We start from the raw sequence: 27,983 nt of genomic DNA on the forward strand, positions 1-27,983 counted from the left end.
ACAACACAGTTCAAGAAATTAGAGTTAAAAAAATATTTACCAAATAAACTAAAGTTTAAAAAAAAAAATGTTATAAAATGACATGACAATAATGAGGCTATATAGAGGGGGTACGGGTACCAAGTCAATGGGTACAGGTTAGTTGAGGTCATTTGTAAAGCCCAACAGAGCTCTAACCAACACAAGGAAGAAACTAAGTGTTGTGAAACCAGATTGATCTAAACAGAATGTGAGCAGGCTGATCAGGCTGGTTTACTACATGAGGAAGGAAACAGTGAATGAGTCTGGATTCAACTGGATTCTTTTAGAATTCTATGAAAAAAAAACCTCTCTCCTGAGATCCTAGATTATTAATTCAGAATATTTTAATGATTGTCGTTATTTACACATTATACACAAGATCGAACAGAAAAGTCAAAACCTCAGTTCATTCAATGTACATAAACAAAATAAAAGTCGACTTTGTACTTTCTGTCCCACTGTAGAGAGAAGGATGGTCCCTGGGTTGAGGCGGAGCAGGGGCCTGGTCAACAGGACGAAAACAGCCAGGCAGGACCTCAATCTGTCCAATAACAACACAGATGACTTTTCTTTGTGTCCTACTGAACCCCAGGTGCCCTGTTACTCCACACAGTCCCATCTCTGTCAAGGAAGCAGGTCTACTACTCACTTCTCTTATGATTAGCATTCCAAGGGTGCCTCTCAAATGGCCCCTTACCCCCTCCTTACATAGCGGCCCACTCAGAGCCCTATGGGCCCTGGTCGACAGTAATGTACTCTACAGAGGATAGAGTAACCACATAGCCCTAGTCACCGGACCTGACCAGCTGATTCAGGGACACTACAGGGTTCTCCACAAAGAATGGAAGAGGGGGCGCAGTGCCACCTTGTGGACTAGCAGCGCCACTACGTAAAATTAAATTAAAGAAAACAAGTTCTTTTTTAAAACTTTATCATTCAAGGCCTTTTTGTTGCTCTAGATTGCAGGAAATGGCCGTTACAAAAGTGCCAAGGGGGGCATGTTTAGCTTTTGGCCTAGCACGACACAGCTGATTCAAATGATCAAAGCTCCATGGTGAGTTGGTCATTTTAAATAGCTGTGTCGTGTCAAGAGCAAAAACCAGAATGTGCACTGAGTTTGGGAAACGCTGGCCTCGTGACTGAGTCAGTCTACTAGGTGCCGTCTGTCACATCCCTCCACCTCTGCCATGCGAGTCACCTCAACAGACTGTATAACCTCCTGCTGCTCCATCTCCCTCCTGCTGCTCCATCTCCCTCCTGCTGCTCCATGGTCTGTATAACCTCCTGCTGCTCCACGGTCTGTATAACCTCCTGCTGCTCCACGGTCTGTATAACCTCCTGCTGCTCCACGGTCTGTATAACCTCCTGCCCTCCATCTCCTCCTGCTGCTCCACGGTCTGTATTACCTCCTGCCCTCCACGGTCTGCATAACCTCCTGCTGCTCCACGGTCTGTATAACCTCCTGCTGCTCCACGGTCTGTATAACCTCCTGCTGCTCCACGGTCTGTATAACCTCCTGCTGCTCCACGGTCTGTATAACCTCCTGCCCTCCATCTCCCTCCTGCTGCTCCATGGTCTGTATAACCTCCTGCTGCTCCACAGTCTGTATAATCTCCTGCTGCTCCACGGTCTGCATAACCTCCTGCTGCTCCACGGTCTGTATAACCTCCTGCTGCTCCACGGTCTGCATTACCTCCTGCTGCTCCACGGTCTGTATAACCTCCTGCTGCTCCACGGTCTGTATAACCTCCTGCTGCTCCATGGTCTGTATAACCTCCTGCTGCTCCACGGTCTGTATAACCTCCTGCTGCTCCATGGTCTGTATAACCTCCTGCTGCTCCATGGTCTGTATAACCTCCTGCCTTCCATCTCCTTCCTGCTGCTCCATGGTCTGTATAACCTCCTGCTGCTCCATGGTCTGTATAACCTCCTGCCCTCCATCTCCCTCCTGCTGCTCCATGGTCTGCATTACCTCCTGCCCTTCATCTCCCTCCTGCTGCTCCATGGTCTGTATAACCTCCTGCCCTCCATCTCCCTCCTGCTGCTCCACGGTCTGTATAACCTCCTGCTGCTCCATGGTCTGCATTACCTCCTGCCCTTCATCTCCCTCCATCTTCACCCCCCCAGGCAGCACACATTGCTGGGACAGCACATAGTTCACCACCTGCATGATGCTCTGGTCTGACAAGGTCGTGACCCCGTCACCCTGAACGGCCTGAACCGCCTCCACCGTCTCCTCCGTGATCAGCACCGTCTCGATCTCCTCGGCCGGCGGCGGCTGGACGGGCCGGAGCTCGGGGGGGAGATCGGACGCCAGGATGGAGACGGCGTGTTCCACCTGAGTACCCTGGTTGTGAAACTGTAGGGTATCCTTCTCCAGCATGATTTTCCCCGGCAGGAGGTCGCCGTGGTACTTGGTCATGTGCTTCCGTAGGGAGCGGGCGTCGATGTGGGCCTCCTGGCACTCGGGGCACACGTAAGGGCGCTCGCCGGTGTGGGTGCGTACGTGTCTCTTCAGAGAGCGGGCGTCGGCCCAGGCTACTCCGCACGTCAGACACTCAAAGGGTTTGACTCCTGAGAGAAGAGGACAGGTGTTAAAAGACAGGGAAACATCTCTATATGACCAGCACTACGTTGTACTCCTCTAGTCACCCAATCCATACATCTCTATATGACCAGCACTACGTTGTACTCCTCTAGTCACCCAATCAATACATCTCTATATGACCAGCACTACGTTGTACTCCTCTAGTCACCCAATCAATACATCTCTATATGACCAGCACTACGTTGTACTCCTCTAGTCACCCAATCAATACATCTCTATATGACCAGCACTACATTGTACTCCTCTAGTCACCCAATCAATACATCTCTATATGACCAGCACTACGTTGTACTCCTCTAGTCACCCAATCAATACATCTCTATATGACCAGAACTACGTTGTACTCCTCTAGTCACCCAATCAATACATCTCTATATGACCAGCACTACATTGTACTCCTCTAGTCACCCAATCAATACATCTCTATATGACCAGCACTACGTTGTACTCCTCTAGTCACCCAATCAATACATCTCTATATGACCAGCACTACGTTGTACTCCTCTAGTCACCCAATCAATACATCTCTATATGACCAGCACTACGTTGTACTCCTCTAGTCACCCAATCCATACATCTCTATATGACCAGCACTACGTTGTACTCCTCTAGTCACCCAATCAATACATCTCTATATGACCAGCACTACGTTGTACTCCTCTAGTCACCCAATCCACACATCTCTATACTCCTCTAGTCACCCAATCCATACATCTCTATACTCCTCTAGTCACCCAATCCATACATCTCTATACTCCTCTAGTCACCCAATCCATACATCTCTATACTCCTCTAGTCACCCAATCAACACATCTCTATATGACCAGTGGCGTTACTGTTTTAGACAGAGACAATAATTAGACCCAGTTGAACAGTGTTGTTTGCATCTTATATCTGTTTGAGATGCTGCTCTCATCGACCCGTCAGCATAGATGGTTTGAGATGCTGCTCTCATCGACCCGTCAGCATAGATGGTTTGAGATGCTGCTCTCATCGACCCGTCAGCATAGATGGTTTGAGATGCTGCTCTCATCGACCCGTCAGCATAGATGGTTTGAGATGCTGCTCTCATCGACCCGTCAGCATAGATGGTTTGAGATGCTGCTCTCATCGACCCGTCAGCATAGACGGCTCGATCTCAGGATTGGTTACATTTCTCCAGTCCCATCCCTCAGGTTTATAGCAAACCAAGTGGCAGGGCTGCCATTAGGTTGAAGAATGACAGATTGTGGATTTGTGTGTGTGTCTCTCACCCTGGTGGTTGTTCATGTGTCGTCTGTACTCTCTGAGCTGGGTGAACTTCCTGCCACAGTGTCCACACTCTCTCACTGTGTGTGTGTGTGTGTGTGTGTGTGTGTGTGTGTCTCTCACCCTGGTGGTTGTTCATGTGTCGTCTGTACTCTCTGAGCTGGGTGAACTTCCTGCCACAGTGTCCACACTCTCTCACTGTGTGTGTGTGTGTGTGTGTGTGTGTGTTGTGTGTGTGTGTGTGTGTGTGTGTGTCTCTCACCCTGGTGGTTGTTCATGTGTCGTCTGTACTCTCTGAGCTGGGTGAACTTCCTGCCACAGTGTCCACACTCTCTCACTGTGTGTGTGTGTGTGTGTGTGTGTGTCTCTCACCCTGGTGGTTGTTCATGTGTCGTCTGTACTCTCTGAGCTGGGTGAACTTCCTGCCACAGTGTCCACACTCTCTCACTGTGTGTGTGTGTGTGTGTGTGTGTGTGTGTGTGTGTGTGTCTCTCACCCTGGTGGTTGTTCATGTGTCGTCTGTACTCTCTGAGCTGGGTGAACTTCCTGCCACAGTGTCCACACTCTCTCACTGTGTGTGTGTGTGTGTGTGTGTGTGTGTGTGTGTGTGTGTGTGTGTGTGTGTGTGTCTCTCACCCTGGTGGTTGTTCATGTGTCGTCTGTACTCTCTGAGCTGGGTGAACTTCCTGCCACAGTGTCCACACTCTCTCACTGTGTGTGTGTGTGTGTGTGTGTGTGTCTCTCACCCTGGTGGTTGTTCATGTGTCGTCTGTACTCTCTGAGCTGGGTGAACTTCCTGCCACAGTGTTCACACTCTCTCACTGTGTGTGTGTGTGTGTGTCTCTCACCCTGGTGGTTGTTCATGTGTCGTCTGTACTCTCTGAGCTGGGTGAACTTCCTGCCACAGTGTTCACACTCTCTCACTGTGTGTGTGTGTGTGTGTGTGTGTGTGTGTGTGTGTGTCTCTCACCCTGGTGGTTGTTCATGTGTCGTCTGTACTCTCTGAGCTGGGTGAACTTCCTGCCACAGTGTTCACACTCTCTCACTGTGTGTGTGTGTGTGTGTGTGTGTGTGTGTGTGTGTGTGTGTGTGTGTGTGTGTGTGTGTCTCTCACCCTGGTGGTTGTTCATGTGTCGTCTGTACTCTCTGAGCTGGGTGAACTTCCTGCCACAGTGTTCACACTCTCTCTCTAGGTTCTGCTTGACTCTGCCCTTCTTGCCATGCGTGGCCTTCTTCACGTGCCTCCTGAACAGAGCCTTCTCAAAGAACTCCTTACCACAGACGGTACACCTACAGGACAGAGAAGCATTATAAAAATATCCCGTTGTACATCAACAGGTGTCGAAGGGCTTTAACCGGGCGGCCTCACTCATTCGACAGAGAAGACTATAGACTAGGTATAGTCACCTATAGACTAGGTATAGTCACCTATAGACTAGGTGAAAGCTGACGGCTGTGAAGGCATTAGTGGGGACTCACCTGTAAGGCTCGGCCACGCTGTGGGACTTGACATGGGAGTACCAGTCCTTCTTCCAGCTGTACGACTTCCCACAGATCTGATACAATACAGAACATTATCTAACAATAGCACCTCACGATATGATAGAACCGAATATAACAATACAACATAATCTAATAACATAATCTAACAATAATCTAATAACATCTAATAACACAATCTAACAATAATCTAATAACATCTAATAACACAATCTAACAATAATCTAATAACATCTAATAACACAATCTAACAATAATCTAATAACATCTAATAACACAATCTAACAATAATCTAATAACATCTAATAACACAATCTAACAATAATCTAATAACATCTAATAACACAATCTAACAATAATCTAATAACACAATCTAATAACAATCTAATAACATAATCTAATAAATAACACAACATAATCTAATAACATCTAATCTAATCACAATCTAATAACATAATAAAACAATCTAATCTAATAACATAATAAAAAACATAAAACAATAATCTAATAACAAAATCTTATCTAATAACATAATATAATAAAACAATAATCTAATCACAATCTAATCTAATAACATAAATCTAATAACATAACCTAATAACATAACATATTCTAATAACAATCTAATATAATAATGACTATTCCCCACCTGACACTGGAAGGGCTTGAGTCCCAGGTGTTTGTTCATGTGCTGCTGCAGGTCTTTGGCCTCAAAGAAACTTCTATCACAGCTGTAGGAGGGATACAGTCATGATGTGTAGAGCAGAACACGTGCACGAATCCATTACGCACACACACACACACACACACACACACACACACACACACACACACAGTGTTTCCCCTAGGACTTTTTCCAGCAGCGGTGGCAAAGTTAGTGTGGGAGGGGGGAGTGGTTTACGGGGCGTGGACAATGGCGTTGTCTCCAACCTACATTTTAGAGGTCCTCCTCTTTACCACAGAGAGAAAATGTTGCTGTTTTAAAAGCTAGTTTCCTGCAATTAAAAAATAATAAAATCACAAGATTTTAAAAAAAAAAAGCAGTTTTACACCTAATTTCCTGCCATTCTATACATTTTTACCATGACTTCTGCTGTCTGAGTGACTCAAACGTTATAAATCAAAATGGAGGCCCCATGCCTCGACATTTTGGGAATTTTAGATTCTCCCCGACGGTCTAGTTTCTATTTTGGTGAGTTTTTAGTTCTCAAACATGATCTTATTTAAAAATATATACATCTCCATGATCTTATTTAAAAATATATACATCTCCATGATCTTATTTAAAAATATATACATCTCCATGATCTTATTTAAAAATATATACATCTCCATGATCTTTTCTACATATTTGATATCTAGTTTAAGTCGTATAAGTTTACACTGAAAACGTTTAACCATCCCTTAAAATAATTAAAATATTTACATTTTTTTTTAAATAACTCATTATAGGGGAAACACTGCACACACAGCTACAGAATCAGAGAGTGTTTATGAGAGAAGCAGATCCTTACTGACTACAGGGGAATCCTCGTACGTCAGGTCTGGGCTGGTGCCTCTTTAAGTGTTTACTCAGACCAGAGGCTCGGTGGAACGACCTCCCACACTGGGTACAGAGATACTTAGATTCACCTGGAAGATATTTAACAGAGATATTTATTCACCTGGAAGATATTTAATAGAGATATTTAACAGAGATACTTAGATTCACCTGGAAGATATTTAACAGACATTTAACAGAGATATTTATTCACCTGGAAGACATTTAACAGGGATATTTAACAGGGATTTGACCATAAGATTTCTGAATTAAACTAGAGGTAACTGCCAAAATAAAAGGAACCACTTGAGTAAATGAGGGATACAGAAGTATATTGAAAACAGCTGCTTCCACACAGTTGTGGTTTCTTTGTTAATAAAGCAATAAACATCCCATCATGCTTAGGGTCATGTATAAAAAGTTGCCCATTGTTTAGGCTACCATGGGCAAAAGAAGAGATCTCCGACTTTGACAGAGGGGTCTGAAAGGAGCATAAGGGGGGGGATACAGGGTGTGTGTGTGTCTCAGTCACCAGATCTCAACCCAATAACACCTATGGTAGATTCTGGAGAGGTGCCCGAGACAGAGTTTTCCACCAAAACACCAAACACTGTCCTTTCTAGCAACCATGGTGGAGGCCTTTTCTTTTGGCAGAACGGCTCTGATTTGATCAGAGAGGGGTCTGAAAGGAGCATAGGGGGAGGAGGGCTCTGATTTGATCAGAGGGGGTCTGAAAGGAGCATAGGGGGAGGAGGGCTCTGATTTGTTCAGAGGGGGTCTGAAAGGAGCATAGGGGGAGGAGGGCTCTGATTTGATCAGAGGGGGTCTGAAAGGAACATAGGGGGAGGAGGGCTCTGATTTGATCAGAGGGGGTCTGAAAGGAGCATAGGGGGAGGAGGGCTCTGATTTGATCAGAGAGGGGTCTGAAAGGAGCATAGGGGGAGGAGGGCTCTGATTTGATCAGAGGGGGTCTGAAAGGAGCATAGGGGGAGGAGGGCTCTGATTTGATCAGAGAGGGGTCTGAAAGGAGCATAGGGGGGAGGAGGGCTCTGATTTGATCAGAGAGGGGTCTGAAAGGAGCATAGGGGGAGGAGGGCTCTGATTTGATCAGAGAGGGGTCTGAAAGGAGCATAGGGGAGAGGAGGGCTCTGATTTGATCAGAGGGGGTCTGAAAGGAGCATAGGGGGAGGAGGGCTCTGATTTGATCAGAGGGGGTCTGAAAGGAGCATAGGGGGAGGAGGGCTCTGATTTGATCAGAGGGGGTCTGAAAGGAGCATAGGGGGAGGAGGGCTCTGATTTGATCAGAGAGGGGTCTGAAAGGAGCATAGGGGAGAGGAGGGCTCTGATTTGATCAGAGGGGGTCTGAAAGGAGCATAGGGGGAGGAGGGCTCTGATTTGATCAGAGGGGGTCTGAAAGGAGCATAGGGGGAGGAGGGCTCTGATTTGATCAGAGGGGGTCTGAAAGGAGCATAGGGGGGAGGGCTCTGATTTGATCAGAGGGGGTCTGAAAGGAGCATAGGGGGAGGAGGGCTCTGATTTGATCAGAGAGGGGTCTGAAAGGAGCATAGGGGGAGGAGGGCTCTGATTTGATCAGAGGGGGGTCTGAAAGGAGCATAGGGGGGAGGAGGGCTCTGGTTTGATCAGCTCCATTTGGCTCAGAAGTGTGACATGTGTAAGGTACACTGTAATGTATAGACAGACCTGTGTGATGTCTGAGGATAATGTTGTACCTGTGTGAATACTGCTGTCTGAGGATAATGTTGTACCTGTGTGAATACTGCTGTCTGAGGATAATGTTGTACCTGTGTGAATACTGGTGTCTGAGGATAATGTTGTACCTGTGTGAATACTGGTGTATGAGGATAATGTTGTACCTGTGTGAATACTGCTGTCTGAGGATAATGTTGTACCTGTGTGAATACTGGTGTCTGAGGATAATGTTGTACCTGTGTGAATACTGGTGTCTGAGGATAATGTTGTACCTGTGTGAATACTGCTGTCTGAGGATAATGTTGTACCTGTGTGAATACTGGTGTCTGAGGATAATGTTGTACCTGTGTGAATACTGGTGTCTGAGGATAATGTTGTACCTGTGTGAATACTGGTGTCTGGGGATAATGTTGTACCTGTGTGAATACTGCTGTCTGGGGATAATGTTGTACCTGTGTGAATACTGCTGTCTGGGGATAATGTTGTACCTGTGTGAATACTGCTGTCTGGGGATAATGTTGTACCTGTGTGAATACTGGTGTCTGAGGATAATGTTGTACCTGTGTGAATACTGGTGTCTGAGGATAATGTTGTACCTGTGTGAATACTGGTGTCTGAGGATAATGTTGTACCTGTGTGAATACTGGTGTCTGGGGATAATGTTGTACCTGTGTGAATACTGGTGTCTGAGGATAATGTTGTACCTGTGTGAATACTGGTGTCTGGGGATAATGTTGTACCTGTGTGAATACTGGTGTCTGGGGATAATGTTGTACCTGTGTGAATACTGGTGTCTGAGGATAATGTTGTACCTGTGTGAATACTGGTGTCTGAGGATAATGTTGTACCTGTGTGAATACTGGTGTCTGGGGAGAATGTTGTACCTGTGTGAATACTGGTGTCTGGGGATAATGTTGTACCTGTGTGAATACTGGTGTCTGAGGATAATGTTGTACCTGTGTGAATACTGGTGTGTTCCTCCAGACTTCTCTTACTAACGAAGGACTTGTCACAGAGCAGACAGTGGAACTGTTTAACAGCGTCATGTAGACCTCTGTGCATCTTCAGGCTGTGTTTATGAGCAAAGGTCTTCCCACAGACCCTGCAGGAGTGGGGCCGTACCCCTGTGGAAATGATCATTAGAACAATGACAATGAGGAAGAGGAGGACGGAAGAGAAGAAGACTGGATTTGGGGGTGGGGGGGATTGACTGACCAGTGTGGTTCAGCATGTGAATCCTCAGAGAGTACAGCTTAGGAAGAGTCTTTCCACAGATGTCACAGACAAACTCTCTCTTGGTGCGTCCCTTGGTCCTGCCGTCCACCTCGAGGCCCTCCTCGCCGTAGGGCTGGGGGACCCTGACCAGGGGTGGCCTCTGACTCTTCTGGTGCTTGTGTCTGGTCAGATGGGCCCTCAGAGAGGCCGCGTACTGGAACTCCTTGTTACATAACTAGTGACCAGAGAGACAGAGAGAGGGAGAGACAGAGAGACAGACAGAGAAAGAGAGACAGACAGAGAGAGACAGATAGAGAGCGAGAGAGAGCGAGAGACTTGTATATATTTCACTTGGCAAATAAACTTGAAAGAGGGATAACTTTAACATCTCTCCCCACCGAGAACAAATCACTGATATATCACAAAACATCAAAGCCATATGACTGCCAGTCATTTTACATGACTCAGACACAGACATATAGATGGACAACGGACCACTAATATACACCGGGCAACAGACCTGCACCGGGCAGCGCTGCATCCACTAATATACACCGGGCAACAGACCTGCACCGGGCAGCGCTGCATCCACTAATATACACCGGGCAACAGACCTGCACCGGGCAGCGCTGCATCCACTAATATAGTGTCTGACCTGGACAACAGACCTGCACCGGGCAGCGCTGCATCCACTAATATAGTCTCTGATCTGGAGAACAGACCTGCACCGGGCAGCGCTGCATCCACTAATATAGTGTCTGACCTGGACAACAGACCTGCACCGGGCAGCGCTGCATCCACTAATATAGTGTCTGACCTGGAGAACAGACCTGCACCGGGCAGCGCTGCATCCACTAATATAGTGTCTGACCTGGAGAACAGACCTGCACCGGGCAGCGCTGCATCCACTAATATAGTGTCTGACCTGGAGAACAGACCTGCACCGGGCAGCGCTGCATCCACTAATATAGTGTCTGACCTGGACAACAGACCTGCACCGGGCAGCGCTGCATCCACTAATATAGTGTCTGACCTGGAGAACAGACCTGTGTCACCTGGGACCTGCAGCGCTGCATCCACTAATATAGTGTCTGACCTGGACAACAGACCTGCACCGGGCAGCGCTGCATCCACTAATATAGTCTCTGATCTGGAGAAGTGTTGTTGGTACTAACACAACACTAATATAGTGTCTGACCTGGAGAACAGTGTTGTTGGTACTAACACCACACTAATATAGTCTCTGACCTGGAGAACAGTGTTGTTGGTACTAACACCACACTAATATAGTGTCTGAACTGGAGAACAGTGTTGTTGGTACTAACACTGCACTAATATAGTGTCTGAACTGGAGAACAGTGTTGTTGGTACTAACACTACACTAATATAGTCTCTGATCTGGAGAACAGTGTTGTTGGTACTAACACTGCACTAATATAGTCTTTGATCTAGAGAACAGTGTTGTTGCTACGTACACTACTACACCTAGAGAACAGTGTTGTTGCTACATACACTACTACATCTATAGGACAGTGTTGTTGCTACGTACACTACTACATCTATAGGACAGTGTTGTTGCTACGTACACTACTACATCTATAGGACAGTGTTGTTGCTACGTACACTACTACATCTATAGGACAGTGTTGTTGCTACGTACACTACTACATCTATAGGACAGTGTTGTTGCTACGTACACTACTACACCTATAGGACAGTGTTGTTGCTACGTACACTACTACACCTATAGGACAGTGTTGTTGCTACGTACACTACTACATCTATAGGACAGTGTTGTTGCTACGTACACTACTACATCTATAGGACAGTGTTGTTGCTACGTACACTACTACATCTATAGGACAGTGTTGTTGCTACGTACACTACTACACCTATAGGACAGTGTTGTTGCTACGTACACTACTACATCTATAGGACAGTGTTGTTGCTACGTACACTACTACACCTATAGGACAGTGTTGTTGCTACGTACACTACTACATCTATAGGACAGTGTTGTTGCTACGTACACTACTACACCTATAGGACAGTGTTGTTGCTACGTACACTACTACATCTATAGGACAGTGTTGTTGCTACGTACACTACTACATCTATAGGACAGTGTTGTTGCTACGTACACTACTACATCTATAGGACAGTGTTGTTGCTACGTACACTACTACATCTATAGGACAGTGTTGTTGCTACGTACACTACTACATCTATAGGACAGTGTTGTTGCTACGTACACTACTACATCTATAGGACAGTGTTGTTGCTACGTACACTACACTTGAATCGCCTGGTCTTCTCGTGTTTGAGCGTGTGCATGATGAGAGCGTAGCGTCGTTGAAACGACAGTCCACACTCTGAACAGACGTGTTCTCCCTCCACCTCACTCCCTCCATCTGGATGGGCGGGGCCATGCTCTGGCCACTCCCCCACAGCCTGCTCTGTGATAGGCTCAGCTCCGTCTGCCACGCCCTCCACTGACAGGATCTCCTCCATGTCCGTCTGGACAACAGTCTCCATCCCGATCAGTGTCGCTGCGGCCTCGATCACTTTAACTGGTCTCTTGGCGCCTCCACCTCTCTTCTTGGGGGTGTTGGGGTGAGATTCAGGGGGAGAGATACAGAACAGTTGGGTGAAACCGCTCTCAAACACACAGATCAAAATCTGCTCTGCAAGACTAATGTAAAATCCTTGCTAATTCATCTACAGTGTCGTGAACAAGTATTTGTCCCCTTTCTGATTGTCTATTTTTACATATTAAGGGACAATGATTTTGTCAAACAGGGGAGAATTGAGTGTTGCATAACTTGGTTAATTAAATATATTAACATGTTATTTGTAAACTTAGGTTCCTTTATCTAATATTAAGTTTTGGTTAAAGATATGATAAAGTTGAAGTCGGAAGTTTACATACACCTTAGCCAAATACATTTAAACTCCATTATTTATTTATTTTTTACAATTCCTGACATTTAATCCTAGTAAAAATTCCCTGTTTTAGGTCAGTTAGGATCACCAATTTATTTTAAGAATATGAAATGTCAGAATAATACTAGAGAGAATTATTTCAGCTTTTATTTCTTTCGTCACATTCCCACGGGGTCAGAAGTTTACATACACTCAATTAGTATTTGGTAGCATTGCCTTTAAATTGTTTAACTTGAGTCAAACGTTTCGGGTAGCCTTCCACAAGCTTCCCACAATAAGTTGGGTGCATTTTGGGCCATTCTTCCTGACAGAGCTGGTGTAACTGAGTCAGGTTTGTAGGCCTCCTTGCTCACACACACTTTTTCAGTTCTGCCCACACATTTTCTATAGGATTGAGATCAGGGCATTGTGATGACCACTCCAATACCTTGACTTTGTTGTCCTTAAGACATTGTGCCACAACTTTGGAAGTATGCTTGGGGTCATTGTCCATTTGGAAGACCCATTTGCGACCAAGCTTTAACTTCCTGACTGATGTCTTGAGATGTTGCTTCAATATTTCCACATCATTTTCCTTCCTCATGTAGCCATCTATTTTGTCCTCATGATGCCATCTATTTTGTGAAGTGCACCAGTCCCTCCTGCAGCAAAGCACCCCCACAACATGATGCTGCCACCCCCGTGCTTCACGGTTTGGATGGTGTTCTTCGGCTTGCAAACCGTAGTCTGACTTTTTTATGGCGGTTTCGGAGCAGTGGCTTCTTCCTTTTCTGAGTGGCCTTTCAGGTTATGTCGATATATGACTTGTTTTACTGTGGATATTGATACTTTTGTACCCGTTTCCTCCAGCATCTTCACAAGGTCCTTTGCTGTTGTTCTGGGATAGATTTGCACTTTTCGCACCAAAGTACGTTCATCTCTAGGAGAGAGAACGCGTCTCCTTCCTGAGCGGTATGACGGCTGCATGGTCCCATGTTGTTTATACTTGCGTACTATTGTTTGTACAGATGAACGTGGTACCTTCAGGCGTTTGGAAATTGCTCCCAAGGATGAACCAGACTTGTGGAGGTCTACCATTTTTTTCTGAGCTCTTAGCTGATTTATTCAGATTTTCCCATGATGTCAAGCAAAGAGGCACTGAGTTTGAAGGTAGGCCTTGAAATACATCCACAGGTACGCCTCCAATTGACTCAAATGAAGTCAATTAGCCCATCAGAAGCTTCTAATGCCATGACATCGTTTTCTGGAATTTTCCAAGCTGTTTAAAGGCACAGTCAACTTAGTGTATGTAAACTTCTGACCCACAGGAATTGTGATACAGTGAATTATAAGTGAAATAATCTGTCTGTAAACAATTGTTGGAAAAATGACTTGCGTCATGCTCCAAGTAGATGTCCTAACAAGAAATTTGTGGAGAGGTTGAAAAACTAGTTTTAATGACTCCAACCTAAGTGTAAACTTCTGACTTCAACTGTATCATTCAGTGTCAGAAATAAGCAGAAATAGAGAAAATCAGAAAGGCGGAAAATAGTTTTTTCATGGCGCTGTACACAGTGACTCTGATTATGTTGGTGTTGTAGTCTACCTTGGGGGTGTTGGGGAGCTGTGGGGGTGCTGGGTCCTTCTCCAGCCCCATGTGTAGTCTGACGTACCCTCCCTCCCCCACGGAACGCTGCCGTAGACGTCTCTTATAGGGGTCATGGGTCCCCTGCATATCTTCCTGGATCTCCTCTGCAGGGGGAGAAACTGGCTCTGGCACTTCCTCGTCAACAGGAGGCTCCTCCACAACTTCCTGCTTGACTTTGGCAGGACGCCCTCTCTTCCTTTTGGGGAGTTGTGGAGCAGGGGGAGGCTTGGGGGAGGCCTGGGGGGCTGACTCTGCCTTCTGGGATGCTGATGATGATGTTGTTGACGCATTCTCCTGTGGTGTTAGTGTCACTACAGCCAGATGGACCACCTCTGTAGGGGCAACATTCCCTGGGTCCACACTGATGAGGAAGGCCCCTGGCTCCATGGAGGGGGAGGCCCCCTCTCCCTCTTCCCCGTCTTGCGGCTGCTGCTCCAGAGCCAGACAGGCTGACACCACAGCCAGGGACTCACTGGCTCCGGCCTGGCCGCTGTGGGTCACGACCGTCATGGTCTCGGTCTCTCCAGTAGGGGAGAAGAGGGTGACCGACTCGCCTACCCGGGCCTGGCTACTGTGGGTGACTAGAGTCACCGTCTCTGACCCTGCCTCCCCAACCACGGTCATAGTCTCCCCTGGTTCACCTCCCAGAGCCTGGTTGACTACAGACGTCAGATCCCCTCTGAAGGACTCTGCTGTGTTTGCCATGACAGCTTGGGAGTCCAGGTCCTCCCCTGCTCCAGCTAGCCCAGTATGAGTCACCACGGCATGGCCGTCGCTGCCGATAGTCATAATGTAGGCCCCAGGGTCTTCATTCGGGGCCTGTTGGGGTGCCGGCTGGCTGGACACCACCGTGTGGATGTCTCCTTGCTGGTAGACCATCAGCTTCTGCTCCTCTACCTTCTTGTGGACGGACTCACAGATCTGAAGGACCTCGGCCATCAGAAGGTGTCGGGCCAGCGTGGCAACGTCGGCCATCACACAGAAGTTGAAGCAGAGGTTGGAGGTGTATGCAAACTCTAGCAGGGGGAGGAAACTGACCTTGCTGAAACCTGAGGGGAGAGAGACAAGATGTTCCTCTAAATGACTTACTGCTGCCCTCCTGGTGTCTGACCCCATCTGACCCCATGCTAAATGACTTACTGCTGCCCTCCTGGTGTCTGACCCCATCTGACCCCATGCTAAATGATGTACTGCTGCCCTCCTGGTGTCTGACCCCATCTGTCCCCATGCTAAATGACTTACTGCTGCCCTCCTGGTGTCTGACCCCATCTGACCCCATGCTAAATGATGTACTGCTGCCCTCCTGGTGTCTGACCCCATGCTAAATGACTTACTGCTGCCCTCCTGGCGTCTGACCCCATCTGTCCCCATGCTAAATGACTTACTGCTGCCCTCCTGGTGTCTGACCCCATCTGTCCCCATGCTAAATGACTTACTGCTGCCCTCCTGGTGTCTGACCCCATCTGTCCCCATGCTAAATGATGTACTGCTGCCCTCCTGGTGTCTGACCCCATCTGACCCCATGCTAAATGATGTACTGCTATCCCCCTGGTGTCTGACCCCATGTGGTCCTGTGGTGTTTAGCAAGAGTATAGTGCTATCAACACCAAAGTTGTGGGTTCAAGTTCCACAGGGATCACTTACTAAAACGTATACACGATAAGTACACTACATGACCAGAAGCCTGTGGAAACCTGCACATCGAACATCTCATTCCAAAATCATGGGCATTAATATGGAGTTGGTCCCCACCTTTGCTGCTATAACAGCCTCCACTCTTCTGGGAAGGCTTTCCACTAGATGTAGGAACATTGCTGCAGGGGCTTGCTTCCATTCAGCCACAAGAGCATTAGTGAGGTCGGGCACTGATGTTGGGCGATTAGGCCTGGCTCATGGTCGGTGTTCCAATTCATCCCAAAGGTGTTCGATGGGGTTGAGGTCAGGGTTCTGAGTAGGCCACTCAAGTTCTTCCACATCGATCTCGACAAACCATTTATGTACGGACCTTGCTTTGTGCACAGGGGCATTGTCATGCTGAAACAGGAATGCGCCTTCCCCAACCTATTGCCACAAAGTTGGAAGCACAGAATATTCTAGAATGTCATTGTATGCTGTAGTGCTAAGATTTCCCTTCACTGGAACTAAGAGGCCAAGTTCGAACCATGAAAAACAGCCCCAGACCATTATCCCTCCTCCACCAAACTTTATAGTTGGCACTATGCTTTGGGGCAGGTAGCGTTCTCCTGGCATCCGCCAAACCCAGATTCGTCCGTCGGACTGCCAGATGGTGAAGCGTGATTCATCATTGCAGAGAACGCGTTTCCACTGCTAAAGAGGCCAATATCGGCGATCTTACCGGGGACAGCTCTAGCAAGGGAGACATTTGACAAACTGACTTGTTGGAAAGGTGACATCCTATGACGGTGCCACGTTGAAAGTTACTGAGCTCTTCCGTACGGGCCATTCTACTGCCAACGGAGATGGCATGGCTGTGTGCTCGATTTTATACATGTGGCTGAAATAGCCAAATCAACTCACTTGAAGGGGTGTCCACAAACTCTTGTATACATAGTGTACCTTTGAATACATGTCTTACCTGAGAGGTCGACCACCGCTTCGTGACTGGACACAGCTCCCTTCTCTATAAACAGCTCATTAAAGTAGTCGCTGCAGGCGGCCAGCACAGCCTTATGGGCCCTGTGCTCCTCCCCCTCGATCAGCAGCGTGATGTCACAGAACTGGTTGTTGAGGCGCTGCTGGTTCAGCTTGTCCAGCATCGTCTGACCGTGTCTGGGAAGGTACTGCTTCACCACTCCCTTACTGTCCACCTGGATAGATAACACAGGAAGTCATGACTACTGTCCACCTGGATAGATAACACAGGAAGTCAACTACAGGAAGTCAACACAGGAAGTCAACACAGGAAGTCAACACAGGAAGTCAACACAGGAAGTCATGACTACTGTCCACCTGGATAGATAACACAGGAAGTCACAACTACTGTCTACCTGGATAGATAACACAGGAAGTCACGACTACTGTCCACCTGGATAGATAACACAGGAAGTCACGACTACTGTCCACCTGGATAGATAACACAGGAAGTCAACACAGGAAGTCATGACTACTGTCCACCTGGAAGATAACACAGGAAGTCATGACTACTGTCCACCTGGATAGATAACACAGGAAGTCACGCTACTGTCTACCTGGATAGATAACACAGGAAGTCACAACTACTGTCTATCCTGGATAGATAACACAGGAAGTCACGACTACTGTCCACCTGGATAGATAACACAGGAAGTCACGACTACTGTCCACCTGGATAGATAACACAGGAAGTCAACACAGGAAGTCACGACTACTGTCCACCTGGATTAACACAGGAAGTCATGACTACTGTCCACCTGGATAGATAACACAGGAAGTCAACACAGGAAGTCATGACTACTGTCCACCTGGATAGATAACACAGGAAGTCATGACTACTGTCCACCTGGATAGATAACACAGGAAGTCAACACAGGAAGTCACAACTACTGTCCACCTGGACAGATAACACAGGAAGTCACGACTACTGTCTACCTGGATAGATAACACAGGAAGTCACAACTACTGTCTACCTGGATAGATAACACAGGAAGTCATGACACTGTCCACCTGGATAGATAACACAGGAAGTCAACACAGGAAGTCACGACTACTGTCCACCTGGATAGATAACACAGGAAGTCATGACTACTGTCCACCTGGATAGATAACACAGGAAGTCAACACAGGAAGTCACGGCTACTGTCTACCTGGATAGATAACACAGGAAGTCACGACTACTGTCTACCTGGATAGATAACACAGGAAGTCACGACTACTGTCCACCTGGATAGATAACATAGGAAGTCATGACTACTGTCCACCTGGATAGATAACACAGGAAGTCATGACTACTGTCCACCTGGATAGATAACACAGGAAGTCATGACTACTGTCCACCTGGATAGATAACACAGGAAGTCAACACAGGAACTCACGACTACTGTCCACCTGGATAGATAACACAGGAAGTCATGACTACTGTCCACCTGGATAGATAACACAGGAAGTCATGACTACTGTCCACCTGGATAGATAACACAGGAAGTCATGACTTGTCCACCTGGATAGATAAACAGGAAGTCATGACTACTGTCCACCTGGATAGATAACACAGGAAGTCAACACAGGAACTCAGACTACTGTCCACCTGGATAGATAACACAGGAAGTCATGACTACTGTCCACCTGGATAGATAACACAGGAAGTCATGACTACTGTCCACCTGGATAGATAACACAGGAAGTCATGACTACTGTCCACCTGGATAGATAACACAGGAAGTCATGACTACTGTCCACCTGGATAGATAACACAGGAAGTCATGACTACTGTCCACCTGGATAGATAACACAGGAAGTCATGACTACTGTCCACCTGGATAGATAACACAGGAAGTCATGACTACTGTCCACCGATAGATAACACAGGAAGTCATGACTACTGTCCACCTGGATAGATAACACAGGAAGTCATGACTACTGTCCACCTGGATAGATAACACAGGAAGTCATGACTACTGTCCACCTGGATAGATAACACAGGAAGTCATGACTACTGTTAAAATACAAGAGGAACTTGATGTGATTAAAGCCTTTAAGGCTGGGAAAACTCCAGTCCTGGATGGCATACAGTGGAAGTATAACAAACCTTTTCTGATGTACTCAGAGGACCGTTATTAGCATGTTTTAAACCCACTCCTATATAAATAGTAGATTATCGGACACACAACAAGGTCTGAGATCATTATTACTGAAACAGGACCCAAGTGGTGTGTATATAAAGATCCAGTCCATTTAAACAAAATGGGGGCCTCTTACACTTCAGTATTGTGATGCAAAGATTCAGGCTAAATGCTTTGCGCATAGAATTAAAAAAGTATTGTCAGATATTATTCATCCTAAGCAGACAGGTTTTTTTTACATGGACGATACATTAGAGATAATATAAGACAAGTACTGGAAACGATAGAATACTATGAAATATTGGCGACACCAGGCCTGGTTTTCATAGCTGATTTTGAAAAGGCGTTTATATATAAATGCCTAGAATATCTCAATGTTGGAGAATCTCTTATAAAATGGGTTAAAGTTATGTATAGTAACCCTAGGTGTAAAATAATAAATAATGGCTACATCTCAGAAAGTTTTTAACTATCTAGAGGAGCAAAACAAGGTTGTCCACTATCGACATATCTATTTATTATTGCCATTGAAATGTCAGCTGTTAAAATTAGATCAAACACTAATATCAAGGGATTAGAAATACGTGGCTTAAAAAAACAAGGTATCATTGTACGCTGATCATTCATGTTCTCTTTTAAATCCACAATTAGAATCTCACCACGGCCTCATAGAGGATCTAGATACTTCTGCTAACCTCTCTGGATTAAAACCAAATTATAAGTATACTATATTACGTATTGGATCACTGAAAAATAAAACCTTTACATTACCGTGTAGTTAACCAATAAAATGGTCTGACGGAGATGTGGACAGACTCGGTATACAAATCCCAAAAGAAAGAAATTCTCTCACTCCAATACATTTTTAGAGAAAGTTAGCAAAAATAGATAAGATCTTGCTACCATGGAAAGGAAAACACCTGTCTATTTGTGGAAAAAAATCAACCTGATTAACTCTTTAGTCATATCATAGTTGACCTATTTGCTTATGGTTTTGCCTACACCTAGTGACCTGCTTTATAAATATGAACAAAAAATATTCAATTTTAATACAAGCCAGACAAAATTAAAAGGGCCTACTTTATTACGAATATGAATTCGGAGGGCAGAAATAAATATTAAATAAAGCAGATTAATAAATATTAAATAAGGCAGATTAAATATTAAAGCATTAGACCTCTCACTAAAGGCATCAGTCATACAACAGTTACAGGTTACAAACTCTCCCTTTATTCAGGTTACAAACTCTCCCTTTATTCAGGTTACAACCTCTCCCTTTATTCAGGTTACAACCTCTCCCTTTATTCAGGTTACAACCTCTCCCTTTATTCAGGTTACAACCTTTCCCTTTATTCAGGTTACAACCTCTCCTTTATTCAGGTTACAACCTCTCCCTTTATTCAGGTTACAACCTCTCCCTTTATTCAGGTTAAACCTCTCCCTTTATTCAGGTTACAACCTCTCCCTTTATTCAGGTTACAACCTCTCCCTTTATTCAGGTTACAACCTCTCCCTTTATTCAGGTTACAACCTCTCCCTTTATTCAGGTTACAACCTCTCCCTTTATTCAGGTTACAACCTCTCCCTTTATTCAGGTTACAACCTCTCCCTTTATTCAGGTTACAACCTCTCCCTGTATTCAGATTACAACCTCTCCCTGTATTCAGATTACAACCTCTCCCTGTATTCAGATTACAACCTCTCCCTGTATTCAGATTACAACCTCTCCCTTTATTCAGATTACAACCTCTCCCTTTATTCAGATTACAACCTCTCCCTTTATTCAGATTACAACCTCTCCCTGTATTCAGATTACAACCTCTCCCTTTATTCAGATTACAACCTCTCCCTGTATTCAGATTACAACCTCTCCCTTTATTCAGATTACAACCTCTCCCTGTATTCAGATTACAACCTCTCCCCTTAGGTTATTTGAAAACAAAATAATCTCCAAAATATTGTTATTTTTTTAAACAAGCCTTAGAAAGTTGGTTGCAATTTCCGTTTAATCCACCTGAAAAGACAGAACAAATAATACAACAAATATTGTGGTTAAACTCAAATATACTAATAGATTTTTTTTTAAAGTATTTTCAATAATATGTTTAAAAAAAGGCATATTTGTAATGACATCATAAATAGGAGTGGTGGAGTTGTCACACATGCAGCTAACACAGACATATGGAAATGTCTGCTCTACCCAACATTACAACCAACTCATTGCAGCATTACCACAGAAATGGAAGAGGCAAGTAGAAGGGGGGACAAGTAAGGAACTTGAATGTCGGCCCTGCACTAAAAACCATTAAACGGTTAACAAAAAATTGTGATAAAAACAAAAAACAATTTCATTTAAGGACCAAAAAATGACAGCTGTGCCATACAAATTGCAAAATAGTTGGGAAGAGATGTTCGATGTACCGATTCCATGGCTCATGGATTATGAATGGACACACAAAACAACGCCGGATTCAAAACTTCACATTTTTCCATTTAAATTATACAAAAATCTTGCAACCAACAGAATCTTATATATGTGGGGGGGATACGACCATCCCAGCTCTGCAGATTCTGCTGTGAGGAGGCAGAGTCATTAGATCATTTATTTTGGTATTGAACATATGTAGCTCGTTTTTGGTCACCGGTCCAGGAATGGCTGAAGAATTGCAACATTTGCCTAGAACTAACGCTGCAGACAACAATACTGGGCCAATCAATCAATAATAAAATAATAACTTTAGCAAAAAATTATCTTTAACTTACAATCTATAGAAGGTATGAGAATAGAAAGGTTCAGTACTTTTGTGAAGCATCACAGCTGAAAAATATATGGCGAATAGAAATCCAAAATGGATGGTGTTGGGAGATGGGAGGGGTTGAATGGAGCTGAAGGGACTGGATGGTGTTGAGAGATAGATGGGAGGGGTTGAGGGTAGCTGAAGGGTGGGACTGGATGGTGTTGAGAGATAGATGGGAGGGGTTGAATGGAGCTGAAGGGACTGGATGGTGTTGAGAGATAGATGGGAGGGGCTGAGGGTAGCTGAAGGGTGGGACTGGATGGTGTTGGGAGATAGATGGGAGGGGTTGAGGGTAGCTGAAGGGACTGGATGGTGTTGGGAGATAGATGGGAGGGGTTGAATGGAGCTGAAGGGACTGGATGGTGTTGAGAGATAGATGGGAGGGGTTGAGGGTAGCTGAAGGGTGGGACTATGGTGTTGGGATGATTGGGAGATGGGAGGGGTTGAGGGTAGCTGAAGGGTGGGACTGGATGGTGTTGGGAGATAGATGGGAGGGGTTGAGGGTAGCTGAAGGATGGGACTGGATGGTGTTGAGCGATAGATGGGAGGGGTTGAATGGAGCTGAAGGGACTGGATGGTGTTGAGAGATAGATGGGAGGGGCTGAGGGTAGCTGAAGGGTGGGACTGGATAGTGTTGAGATGGGAGGGGTTGAATGGAGCTGAAGGGTGGGACTGGATGGTGTTGAGAGATAGATGGGAGGGGTTGAATGGAGCTGAAGGGACTGGATGGTGTTGAGAGATAGATGGGAGGGGTTGAATGGAGCTGAAGGGACTGGATGGTGTTGAGAGATAGATGGGAGGGGTTGAATGGAGCTGAAGGGACTGGATGGTGTTGAGAGATAGATGGGAGGGGCTGAGGGTAGCTGAAGGGTGGGACTGGATAGTGTTGAGATGGGAGGGGTTGAATGGAGCTGAAGGGACTGGATGGTGTTGAGAGATAGATGGGAGGGGTTGAATGGAGCTGAAGGGACTGGATGGTGTTGAGAGATAGATGGGAGAGGTTGAATGGAGCTGAAGGGTGAGACTAATAACAAGATGTATTGTTGTTAGTAATGTAAAACATATGGGGTCTGTCAAATGTATATTGGTTCAGAACCTTTGTGAAATAGCACAGTTACAAATAGAAATCAAACTGGATGGACATCAGAAATAGAGGAAGGACTAAAAACAAACTAAATATAACTATTGTGAAATAGTTTGTCTGTAAAACGTGTATAGTATATATAAGATGAAGGTAGAAGCCTAAGTGTTATTGTGGGGGGAAGGGTGGTAGGGTTTGGGGAATTATAAAGGTTGATTCCTAAAATAAAGTGTGAAAATGTATGAATGTTATATATATATACATACATACACACACACACACACACTGCTCAAAAAAATAAAGGGAACACTTAACATAACTGAGTAGGACAGTGCAGGTTAACATGCACTAGCCTCCTCAGTTCAGTGATGTTAACATGTACTAGCCTCCTCAGTTCAGTGATGTTAACATGCACTAGCCTCCTCAGTTCAGTGATGTTAACATGCACTAGCCTCCTCAGTTCAGTGATGTTAACATGCACTAGCCTCCTCAGTTCAGTGATGTTTCTTGTTAATTGACAATAGATGACCGAAGAAAACATATTACATTGAAGTGATAAGGCTACAAATTCAGCAACACTTACAAAGACCAGTTCGTGTTTGGCTACCGGGCTCCGGGTCTTGTGATGAACGGAAGTCACAAAGTCCATCTCGTCATCTCCCTCCTCCTCCTCTTCCTCCTCCTCCTCCTCCTCGCTGGCTGGGGTTGTGACCCTCCTGCGTCTCCCTGGTCGGCCAACCAGCCTGGGTCCGGTATCCTCCTCCAATAGCCCCCTCCGGTCCTGTCTGTTCTGACACTGACTACATTGTCTCATGTAGTCCTTCACCTGCTTCAGGATACCTGATAGATACACAGGGTTAAATCACATTGCAAAATGTATTACCAATGAACAGTGTGCATATACACACTAGCTGCAGTTGCTAGACCCCGTAGCACTCACTTCCATCATCATGAAATACTGTGAGAGACTAGTCAAGGATCATATCACCTCCACCCTACCTGACACCCTAGACCCACTCCAATTTGCTTACCGCCCCAATAGGTCCATAGACAACGCAATCTCAACCACACTGCACACTGCCCTAACCCATCTGGACAAGAGGAATACCTATGTAAGAATACTGTTCATTGATTACAGCTTAGCATTTAACACCATAGTACCCTCCAAACTCATCATCAAGCTCGAGACACTGGGCCTCGACCCCGCCCTGTGCCACTGGGTACTGGACTTCCTGACGGGCCGCCCCCAGGTGGTGAGAGTAGGTAACAACATCTCGACCCCGCTGATCCTCAACACTGGGGCCCCACAAGGGTGCGTTCTGAGCCCTCTCCTGTACTCCCTGTTCACCCACGACTGCGTGGGCACGCACGCCTCCTACTCAATCATCAAGTTTGCGGACGACACTACAGTGGTAGGCTTGATTACTAACAACGACGAGACGGCCTACAGGGAGGACGTGAGGGCCCTCTGAGTGTGGTGTCAGGAAAATAACCTCACACTCAACGTCAACAAAACAAAGGAGATAATTGTGGACTTCAGGAAACAGCAGAGGGAGCACCCCCCTATCCACATCGACGGGACAGTAGTGGAGAGGGTAGCAAGTTTTAAGTTCCTCGGCGTACACATCACGGACAAACTGAATTGGTCCACCCACACAGACAGCATCGTGAAGAAGGCGCAGCAGCGCCTCTTCAACCTCAGGAGGCTGAAGAAATTCGGCTTGTCACCAAAAGAGCTCACAAACTTCTACAGATGCACAATCGAGAGCATCTTGTCGGGCTGTATCACCGCTTGGTAAGGCAACTGCTCCGCCCACAACCGTAAGGCTCTCCAGAGTAGAGGTCGACCAATTACGATTTTTCAACCGATTATTGGAGGACCAAAAAAGCCGATACCGATTAATCTGCCATTTTATTTATATATTTGTAATAACGACAATTACAACAATACTGAATGAACACTTATTTTAACTTAATATAATACATCAATAAAATCAATTTAGCCTCAAATAAATAATGAAACATGTTCAATTTGGTTTAAATAATGAAAAAACAAAGTGTTGGAGAAGAAAGTAAAAGTGCAATATGTGCTATGTAAGAAAGATAACGTTGCAGTTCCTTGCTCAGAACATGAACATATGAAAGCTAGTGGTTCCTTTTAACATGAGTCTTCAATATTCCCAGGTAAGAAGTTTTAGGTTGTAGTTATTATAGGAATTATAGGACCATTTCCCTCTATACCATTTGTATTTCATTAACCTTTGACTATTGGATGTTCTTATAGGCACTTTAGTTTTGCCAGTGTAATAGCAGCCGTCCCTCTTCTCGCTCCTCCCTGGGCTTGAACCAGCAACAGAACGACAACAGCCTCCATCGAAGCAAGCGTTACCTATGCAGAGCAAGGGGAACAACTACTAGAAGGCTCAGAGCGAATGACGTTTGAAACGCTATTAGCGCACGCTAACTAGCCAGCCATTTCACTTCGGTTATACCAGCCTCATCTCGGGAGTTGATAGGCTTGAAATCATAAACAGCACAATGCTTGACGCACAACGAAGAGCTGCTGCTGGCAAAACGCACGAAAGTGCTGTTTGAATTCATGTTTAGCGTGCAGGACACGCTAGATATTATCTAGTAAAGTGAAGTGCAACGAGAGAGAGGCAGGTCGCTATTGCGTTGGACTAGTTAACTGTAAGGTTGCAAGATCGAATCCCCCGAGCTGACAAGGTGAAAATCTGTCGTTCTGCCCCTGAATGAGGCACTGTTCCTAGGCCGTCATTGAAAATAAGAATGTGTTCTTAACTGACTTGCCTAGTTAAATAAAGGTATAAAAATAAAATATATATATATATTTTCTTTTTAAATCGGCGCCCAAAAATACTGATTTCCGATTGTTATGAAATCGGAATGGCTGATTTCAAGTTTAATCGGTCGACCTCTACTCCAGAGGGTAGTGAGGTCTGCACAACGCATCACCGGGGGCAGGACACCTGCCCTCCAGGACACCTACACCACCCGATGTTACAGGAAGGCCATAAAGATCATCAAGGACATCAACCACCCGAGCCACTGCCTGTTCACCCCGCTATCATCCAGAAGGCGAGGTCAGTACAGGTGCATCAAAGCAGGGACCGAGAGACTGAAAAACAGCTTCTATCTCAAGGCCATCAGACTGTTAAACAGCCACCACTAACATTGAGTGGCTGCTGCCAAACATATGACTAAACTCCAACCACTTTAATGATGGAAATTAATGTAAAAAATGTATCAGTAGCCACTTTAAACAATGCTACCTTATATAATGTTACTTACCCTACATTATTCATCTCATATGCATACGTTGATACTGTACTCTATATCATCGACTGCATCCTTATGTAATACATGTATCACTAGCCACTTTAACTATGCCACTTGGTTTACATACTCATCTCATATGTATATACTGTACTCGATATCATCTACTGTATCTTGCCTATGCTGCTCTGTACCATCACTCATTCATATATCCTTATGTACATATTCTTTATCCCCTTACACTGTGTATAAGACAGTAGTTTTTTTTTGGAATTGTTAGTTAGATTACTTGCTCGTTATTACTGCATTGTCGGAACTAGAAGCACAAGCATTTCGCTACACTCGCATTAACATCTGCTAACCATGTGTATGTGACAAATAAAATTTGATTTGACATTCATTATTATGGTGCATTAGTACTGCTCTCATCACATTAATAAAAAATGTGATTCATTTAAGGACTAACTTCTGTTTTTGAAAGATGTTGAGCATGAATGTGGAGAGATTGGCATTACATTTGAATATTGATGAGTGGCGTGTTGACAAGCATGCTCTGCATTGACCAATCAAATACCGGTTAGCTATCTAGCAAGCCTTAGATAAACTGTTAGGGAAGACCGTCAACTGGTGTTTTGTTTTACGCATGTTCTCAGGCCTAGATCAAATTAAATAAATTGTTGCCAGTTCATTTTAGCAGTTTTATGCTATTTTACCTCTCCACCAATACTTCTGAGAAATTGATTCCCAAGTGTGATGCTGGTTGAGGTGCTCTCCTCCGGCCACAATGTGTGACTCGTCGATCAGTTCCTTCCTCCGTCCTGCCTGCAACACCACTTCCAACTCGGTGAATTCATCCAGGCCCTTCTGCCTTCTCTGGTAGTACAGTGTGCCATTCCGCACGACATAGCAAGCGGCTGCTTTACGTATCTTTCTTTTAGTGTTGCCATGGGTCCCCGGTGCGTACGGCTCCCGCTCGTCGGACAGATAACGTCTGATGGCTAAGTAGCTTTCCTCGCACGACATAACCTTAATTATCCGTGCGCACAACACAAATTACGAAATTTATTTCGAAGAAAATATCCTCTTCGAACTTTTAATATTAAACGGATTTTTAAAATCCGTTTTAAAGTACTACATAGTATAAATAAAGCGATATAAATACAATATTTCGGGTAATTTCGAAGTGGGAACGCAGTTCTTGAACGTGAGGGGTGGACTTGCATGAACAGACAAAATGGCTGCTGCACAACCGGATGTTGCGTAAGAAATGGCGGAAGATGGAGAAATGATATTACACCTTGCTATGTACCTTTCTGACCACAAGAGGGCGCAATGTTTCAAGAAACTGGGCTATAATCTATTTTCCATGCGTTTTAAAGATTCACGTTTTATAACCTAATATTCTTCAAGTGTACTTGTTTTTTTAATTATGCATCTTTCTACTATTTTCTCTTTTGCATATTTCAATGGAAAATGGTCATAAGAAAACCTTGATTATTTTACTTGTTGGAATAAAGTACAAAAATCCACAATGTCAATTCAGAAACGGTTAGTGATCCGGTATCCTTTGGATGTCCGTACCCTAAACTCTACCCCAAACCTTAACCCTTACCCTAA

At 45.2% G+C, this 27,983-nt stretch overlaps 1 protein-coding gene across 29 annotated transcripts; it reads right to left on the reverse strand.

Annotated features, from left to right (window-relative positions):
- Positions 1-345: 345 nt before the first annotated feature.
- On the reverse strand, positions 346-27,606 carry LOC112237578 (zinc finger and BTB domain-containing protein 11-like). 29 transcript variants are annotated; one of them, XM_042322652.1, is made up of 15 exons: positions 27,080-27,606; positions 23,653-23,909; positions 17,009-17,240; positions 14,371-15,461; positions 12,132-12,440; positions 9,843-10,077; positions 9,584-9,751; positions 6,892-7,009; positions 6,027-6,108; positions 5,357-5,433; positions 4,992-5,167; positions 1,922-2,595; positions 1,769-1,876; positions 1,428-1,561; positions 346-1,383 (listed from the first exon to the last, which is right to left on the reverse strand). In XM_042322652.1, exons 1-15 carry the CDS (start codon positions 27,387-27,389, stop codon positions 1,221-1,223), a joined length of 4,134 nt encoding a protein of 1,377 aa, XP_042178586.1. In that variant the 5' UTR covers positions 27,390-27,606; the 3' UTR covers positions 346-1,220. The 29 variants fall into 29 exon arrangements, with proteins under 29 accessions (XP_042178586.1, XP_042178585.1, XP_042178583.1 ...); XM_042322651.1 differs by having other exon boundaries at positions 1,742-1,876; XM_042322649.1 differs by having other exon boundaries at positions 1,428-1,579; positions 1,742-1,876.
- Positions 27,607-27,983: the final 377 nt, after the last annotated feature.

Source organism: Oncorhynchus tshawytscha, linkage group LG05 (genome assembly GCF_018296145.1).
Source record: "Oncorhynchus tshawytscha isolate Ot180627B linkage group LG05, Otsh_v2.0, whole genome shotgun sequence".
Classification (NCBI taxonomy): domain Eukaryota; kingdom Metazoa; phylum Chordata; class Actinopteri; order Salmoniformes; family Salmonidae; genus Oncorhynchus; species Oncorhynchus tshawytscha.